The sequence below is a fragment of the Sinocyclocheilus rhinocerous genome, unplaced genomic scaffold (genome assembly GCF_001515625.1).
Source record: "Sinocyclocheilus rhinocerous isolate Xijiao unplaced genomic scaffold, SAMN03320098_v1.1 scaffold354, whole genome shotgun sequence".
Lineage (NCBI taxonomy): Eukaryota > Metazoa > Chordata > Actinopteri > Cypriniformes > Cyprinidae > Sinocyclocheilus > Sinocyclocheilus rhinocerous.
The window spans coordinates 180,865-188,150 of NW_015644627.1; the positions used below are offsets into that span (position 1 = coordinate 180,865).

A 7,286-nucleotide genomic window follows, 5' to 3' on the forward strand; every position below is an offset into this window, starting at 1 on the left:
ATATATATATATATATACATACATACATACATATTAATATTATATTCAAATATATACAGTCATTTACCATGCTTTATTGGACTGGGCAGACACTTTTTATTAAGTTAAAATCCTATTGAATTTAACACGTACATCTGGATTACAGTTTTTCTCAGTCGCTTTGGTGTATTTCTCAGATCAGAAATGAAACTCTCAAAACTACTTGTTCAACCTCCACTAGTCACTTGTGCACATCATAAAAGCAGCTTCTCATTCTTTTGAACAAGTTGCGATTGCTTTGGTACATTCATGCAATTGATTATGTACATTTATCTGCGGTTTCCTACATTATCAGTTGCTAATGTCATGTTGCTCAAAATGTATTCTCATGGGTGTTTTTTGGGCGTAACGTGCAATAAACCAATCAGAGTCTCATCTCCCATCCCATTTAAAAGCCAGTTGCGCTCGCGCCATGGCGGGTTCGCTATTTACATGGCGGAATAATTTTTCATTTTTAAAAATGTTTGTGTGCTGCTGTGCGTCCCTGTGTGTGTGCCTATAGGCGCATATTACTAACGCGCTCTTGAAATAACAAAGAAAAAATATTGCACCAGACTTTAGATCAGGTCTGAGTTGGTATAGCGCGCAGTCTATTTTCAGTTCTTCAAAATAGCAACGTGCCAACAATGCGCCTGAACACACCTCTTTTTTAGACCAGCACGCCCATGGGCGCACAAATGGGCGCAAATGCATTTGCTATTTAAACAACGCGGCGCAGGACGGGAAAATGAGAACTGCGTCGGGCTGAACCATCTAATTCCAGCAACAGGAAATAGACGAACTATTTTACCCGCGGAATTTTTTCTCTGGTGCTGTTTTGCGGTGTTAGTAAATTCACCACTTAATTTTGAGTTAAAATATGTTGTTGTAACTTGCGTTACTGAGATTGTAACGAGTAATAATATTACCCAAATTGTATTAGTAATGCGTTATATTACTGCGTTACAGCAAAAAGTAATATACTACTGTAATATTATTACTTTTGTAATGCGTTACTCCCAACACTGGTTGTCATAAAGTGTCAAGCACATTTTTTTTACACATTATTACATTAAGGGCCACTGTGGACCATGTTGTCAATCATGAGGTGGGTTTCCTGTGTTTGCCTTTGTAATTTTGTATTTTTGCCTTTGTGCCCATACTTCTTTTTCTTTTCTATATCACAGTAACGTTGCAATGTGTGTGTTTTTTTTTACTAGTAAAAAGGGTATCCGTGAATCCTATCCAGTCTCTTTCAATCAATGCACTACTTACATACAGTAGTGTGTAAATTTGTACTTTTGAAATGGATATATGGCATGCATAAGAAGTGCAGCCTTCTGCATTTCAATACTGTAACTGTCATCCAAACTGTTGCCATAGTTTATATCAGGTAATACTAACAGAGTGCACTGTTATATTGACAACATGACTAAGCATTTTGACTATCTTGTTTGTGAACAATGACACAAGGACTTTTCATTCTGATGGCACTGATATGTTCATTGGCATGACGGACGGACGGACGGACGGACGGATAGATAGATAGATAGATAGATAGATAGATGCTTTGACACAATCTGTATTGTATAAAGCGCTACATAAATAAAGGTAACTTGACTTGACTTAATCCAGTTACATACATTCATAAACCTAGGAATGACATGCAGACATATTTATATATGTATATTTATATGCATATGTTTTGTATCTGTGCCAAATATGTTGAGTGTCAAAAAATAAGATGTGACTCTGATCTGCTTCATTTTTGATAAACTCTATACACTCTATAGACTGAATGGGACTATTTGACTTTATGAAAAATCTGAAGTTATGTTTCACTTAATAAAGAGAGGCTGTTTTACAGCAATGATTTTCATGAGACCTTAGAGAGAAGGCACGCAGTGTGTCTACTTGAAATCAGAGAGTGACATTGCATTTAATACACCTTGCCACATTCTCCGCATTACTGAAAGGTAGATGTGAATTTCACTGCGGAATACTTATGAACAGCGGAAAATCAAAGAGCCGCAATACAGGAAATTGGGAATTAATTAAGAAGCAGCTTCAACTGATACATAAATATGCATTTCAAATCCACATTAAACTGCTAGAAAGGTTTATATCAGCCAGTTATTATGTGAACAATGAATGAAGCTTCACAGCTATGTTGTGTGGAGAATAATGTTGGAACAATTACCTTTTAATGCAATTACCCCAAAATAACATATTGAAGGCACTAAGAGTTAATTAAGATTCAAAGTCAAATACATCAGACTTGTTTTCTGACTTGTTTCAACCTTCTTGTGTTTTATAAAGTACACGTACAACTCTATAGAGACACTAATGTTTATTCAGTCACTCACCGAAAAAAAGGTACACAGTTAAAAGTTACATCTTTGTATCTTATTTACCCCCTAAATGGGACCTTAAAGGTAAATATTAGGACTATAAAAGTACACGTTAGTACCTAAACTGTACATGTACCTTTTGAAAGGGTACTGCCCCAGTGACAGCTTTTTTTTTTTTCATTTCTGAGAGTGTTCATATTCATCATTTAGAGTAAAGCAAACTTTTCTGTGGCACCTCATGCACATCCGAGGAGTCACACAAACTCAGCAAACTGCAGCCACACTCCACACACAGGCCATGAAACTCACATCATGGTGACATTAATGGATACCGTAGGGACGTCTTTAAAGTGAGCACCGTCACAGTCCAGCTCCAGATCCCTGCACTGGCACTCAGCTGGGACGGTCCCAAGCACTGCGTGACAGAATGGAAGAGATACAGAGGGAGACGTACCAGACAACATTTTAGATATCCCACTTTGATCTGCCATTTAAGTAGTAATACTTACCATGTGAACAGTCATGTTGAACTAATAAGCACTAAATTATTTCTGCAAACTGGTCTAATCAGCTTAGGTTAAGGATAAGTTCCACCAAGATTTCCCAATTAGATTCATTTGAGCTCTCAAGAGAAATCAAATCTTTAAAAGTCAAGTGTTTAATTCAATGTTAAAATGCTTTCTCTAAGCTTAAGTAAGCCATTGGTAAGGCTCATTACACCAAAAAGTCCAACCAATTGCATGAATTTGAGGCGGGACTACTTGTTCCTTTGACCAATGGCAGACAGCGGGAATGTTTTATAGGGTTTTTTTCTTTTTTCCCCCCCAAAAATCACGTGTTACAAATACTTGAGAACAACAGGAATGTAACAAAACATACAATAGGGGGAACTTAATATATGTATATATAAAAATATTAAAATTGTTTCATAGACAGAGTCAATATAATGTTCTATTTTTTAAGGATATATAGCAGGGTTTAAGGATACATAGCAGGAAGACTTACATTTATGAATATGAAAAAATATGATTTATCACATACTATTTTTTTCTGTCATTCATGAATCGTCAGCAGATAATTCAATGTAAGAAACAGCAGATTTTACGTTAACAGTGTATTTAAGTGAAAACCGAAAAGGAATGTGTGTAATATCATACAATAGGGGGAACTTAATATATATATATATAAAAATATTAAAATTGTTTCATAGACAGAGTCAATATAATGTTCTATTTTTTAAGGATACATAGCAGGAAGAGTTACATTTATGAATATGAAAAAATATGATTTATCACATACTATTTTTTTCTGTCATTCATGAATCGTCAGCAGATAATTCAATGTAAGAAACAGCAGATTTTACGTTAAAAGTGTATTTAAGTGAAAACCGAAAAGGAATGTGTGTAATATGATGGTGTCAGCAGTTGGATAGTTCAGTCTGCCGAACAGAATTAAGCCACACAAGACACGCCAAGTCTTTATCGCAGTTAAACAGAGCAAACAGTTGCCCTAAAATCCAGGGAATGTAAATGCCTCCGACAGGCCATCTGTGGCCCAACACATTGTTCCAATAGAGTCTTATATGTGTTAAACATTGGAGAAGGATGTGAAAGCACAAAGACAGAACAAAAGATGCAGCAAGGCGACAGCAAGAAATCGAACTCCGACATTCACCAGGATGGCCCACGTTGACTAATTTGGGGAGAAGAGGAGAGAAGAGACACCGGCAAAGCAGACATGGTGCAATAATAAAGTTCACTCTGTCTTCAGACCAATCAACTTGTGTTTTCAGAGCTAAATTTGCTGGTAATGAGGGGATGAATACAGTTCAGTCATCACTGCCAATAAAGGCTAGATTTTAATGGGTTATTCAGGCCGTTTTAGTGTGGGTTGCCTAGTTCTGCTTGTAGTTCATTAATTAACAATGGTCCGTGTGCTGGTGTGCATGTAGGGTATGCTTCCATCACATCCACTATAATTGAAACTGCTTAAGCTGTTTTGCTATGTAAATGACCTAAGCTCATTAGGGCTGTCAAAATGGCTGAAAAACTAAATTCGAATTTTGTACTTAAATATTATAAATATTCAAATTATATTCGAATTTAAAAGGCATAATTTCAGTTAGGGGGGAAAAAGCTTTTGACTTTTCTCCTGAGGCCACAAGAGGGCGCATTGAACAAAATATTATGCATGTTTCTTCAAAGCATAATAAAATAACACAACTATCTTTGAAAAAAGTGCATAATGTTTAAAATAATGTTTATAAACCTTATATAATTAAAGTTGCTTAAACAATTAGAAACAAAACAGAATCATGCATGTATGTATAGTTTAATACAAAGGACCGAAAACCAATCACAAAGAGTACTTTCTTCATTTAAAAACTTGAGATGCAGTAGGATGGGGGAAACCCACCAAGTCTTGAGACATGTTTTTAAATAGTTGAACTTACATTAATTTTACATGGCTTTCTAAACATGCCGCTCTCAGCGAGACGCGAGTGCAACGGTGATAGACTTCCCTCTAGAAAATGTGATAAATATGCGTTCTGTGTGAACGGTTTGGTTTCGGTTTTGACGTAAATAACATCATCTCCGCATTGATGTTCTTTTTTTCCCGCAATATTTTGAATGAACAACGTAGCAGCGCCGCATCTAGTGGGTTCAACTGGATAAGCTAACAAAAGCATTCAAATGCAATGACACTTACATGGTCATCGCATCTCGCGCACCACTGATAAGGCTGCCTGATGCACACCTAAAATTCGAATGCAACGTTTTTGCATTAGAATGTGGATTTTTATTTTAAATTCGACGAATATTCGAAATTAGATTTTTTTTTTGACAGCCCTAATTTAGCTCATTGGAGGGCAATATATGTGACTGAAAATTATTTCTGACAAGTGAAGTGTAAATTTATGGAAGCTCATTTCCACCACACTTTAGGAATAATCTGGTGGACATAAAAAGTCATGATTATGACACAAAAAGTCAAAATTATGATACACAAAGACATATTAAGTCAAATAAAAAAGTCATAATAATTTATAACAAACATCATAATATTTTCATAATCTTTTTATGTCATAATTGTGACTTAGTATGTCTCATTTTTATGATATTATCTCATAATTTTGACTTTTTAATAATTTTTAGTTATGTCATAATTATGGATTATCAAAGCATGGTTTTATGTGGCAGAAATGGGCAAAGTTCATGCTGATAACCAGGAACACATAAACTTTAGAATAATTGCCATTAATAACAATACAAAACTTTTACATTACATGTATACCGCTAACATCTTATTAGTTAATGTACATTAACTAATAATACATTAATACATTCATGTACATTACATGGCTAGAAAACAATACCATTTTGATTCTCATATTTCCATATACAGTGACCCTCAAAAAGTATCTAGACATTTAAATCATGTATAAATGTCATTGTATTATATAGTAAAGCTACATTTATTTATTTAAAAGGATATATTTAAAAATATATATTCATCATTAAAACAAAATTAGTGCTTGGACTCTTTTTGGTTGTCAATCATAAATGGATCATGATTCATGTCCATAATGTGATGAACTCCAGGCTGGTTTCTCTGCTAGGACACCTGTGTGAACTGACTTATATCTATTCAAAATCACCTTGAGAGTCACAGCAGAAATGGTTAGACACATATTGTTCAGTGTCATGTTTGTTTATTGGAGCTTTGCAGTGACACTGCAAAATCACAGTGATTTTTTTAGACACCCAGGCTCCATCTGAACATGTATCTGTGATCAATACTGCCTATCACCTTCAACCGTAAACCATATAAGGCTCAAGATATGAGCTGTCTAAGAGTTATGAGCGGTTGCCCTAATCTTCTTTCATTTCCTGCCTAAGTCTCAGAGTAGCTAATAAAATGTCAAAACAGCCTTTTATAAATGATCATCACTTTAATGTTTTTTTTTTTTTTTTGCATGTAAGAGAAAGTGAGCAATATACAGACAGCTGCTGCCCGTGCTGAACCGTTAACCTGTATGTCCAATCATGTTTTGGGATTGAGCATTACATGTGACTCCAATCATCAGACACGCACGCCTAAAATGTGCAAATATGAGTAAATATTGTTGACTGGAAAGGCTGTACTCACCAAAAAAACACTAGTAGAGTGGTTTTGTTCGCTCTGCAGTGGTCAGTTAGTAAATACAACTGTACTGACAGCTTCTGACAGGAAAATGTTGCTTGTCAGAGTGTATCAGTCAGATAACAGAATACCAAAGTGTGACGTGAATAGACTCCTCAAAGAAGAAGTGTTCAATATTGGAAGTGAATTCATGACAATCAACTGTCAGTTGCTTATTTTAAATCATGAAAATTTAACCAATTCAAGGGGCATACAAAGATCACGGCAATGTTATTATGTGCTCTCCACATTTAGAGGGTGTTTTTAACAGTAATTTTTCGTTTATACATGCAGCACACCACATGTAGTGTACACTTTAAAGGGGTCATATGATGCTGCTAAAAAGAACATTATTTTGTGTATTTGGTGTAATGAAATGTGTTTATGCGGTTTAAGGTTAAAAAAAACATTATTTTCCACATACTGTACATTATTGTTTCTCCTCTATGCCACGCTTTTCTGAAACGCGTCGATTTTTACAAAGCTCAACGTTCTAAAAAAGCGAGGTGTGCTGTGATTGGCCAGCTATCCAATGCGTTGTGATTGGCCGAATACCTCAAGCGTGTGACGGAAATGTTACGCCCCTTACCATATTGTGATGATGCCCTGTCAGGCCGGAGCGATGATTCAAAAACATGAAAACCCATTATAAACGAGGCATTCGATGCATCCAGTCATCCAGGACATAAATATGGATTATAATGACTTATACTGTATTTTTACGCGTTGCGTTGC

The 7,286-nt window shown here is 35.5% G+C and overlaps 1 protein-coding gene across 1 annotated transcript in view; it reads right to left on the reverse strand.

Moving 5' to 3' along the window:
* The window catches only part of LOC107758568 (relaxin receptor 1-like), a 71,053-nt gene that overhangs the window by 22,060 nt on the left and 41,707 nt on the right, over positions 1-7,286 (reverse strand). The window contains exon 3 of the mRNA XM_016576338.1: positions 2,679-2,784. Within this exon, the coding sequence (XP_016431824.1) occupies positions 2,679-2,784 (106 nt within the window). The remainder of the gene's footprint in view (positions 1-2,678; positions 2,785-7,286) is intronic.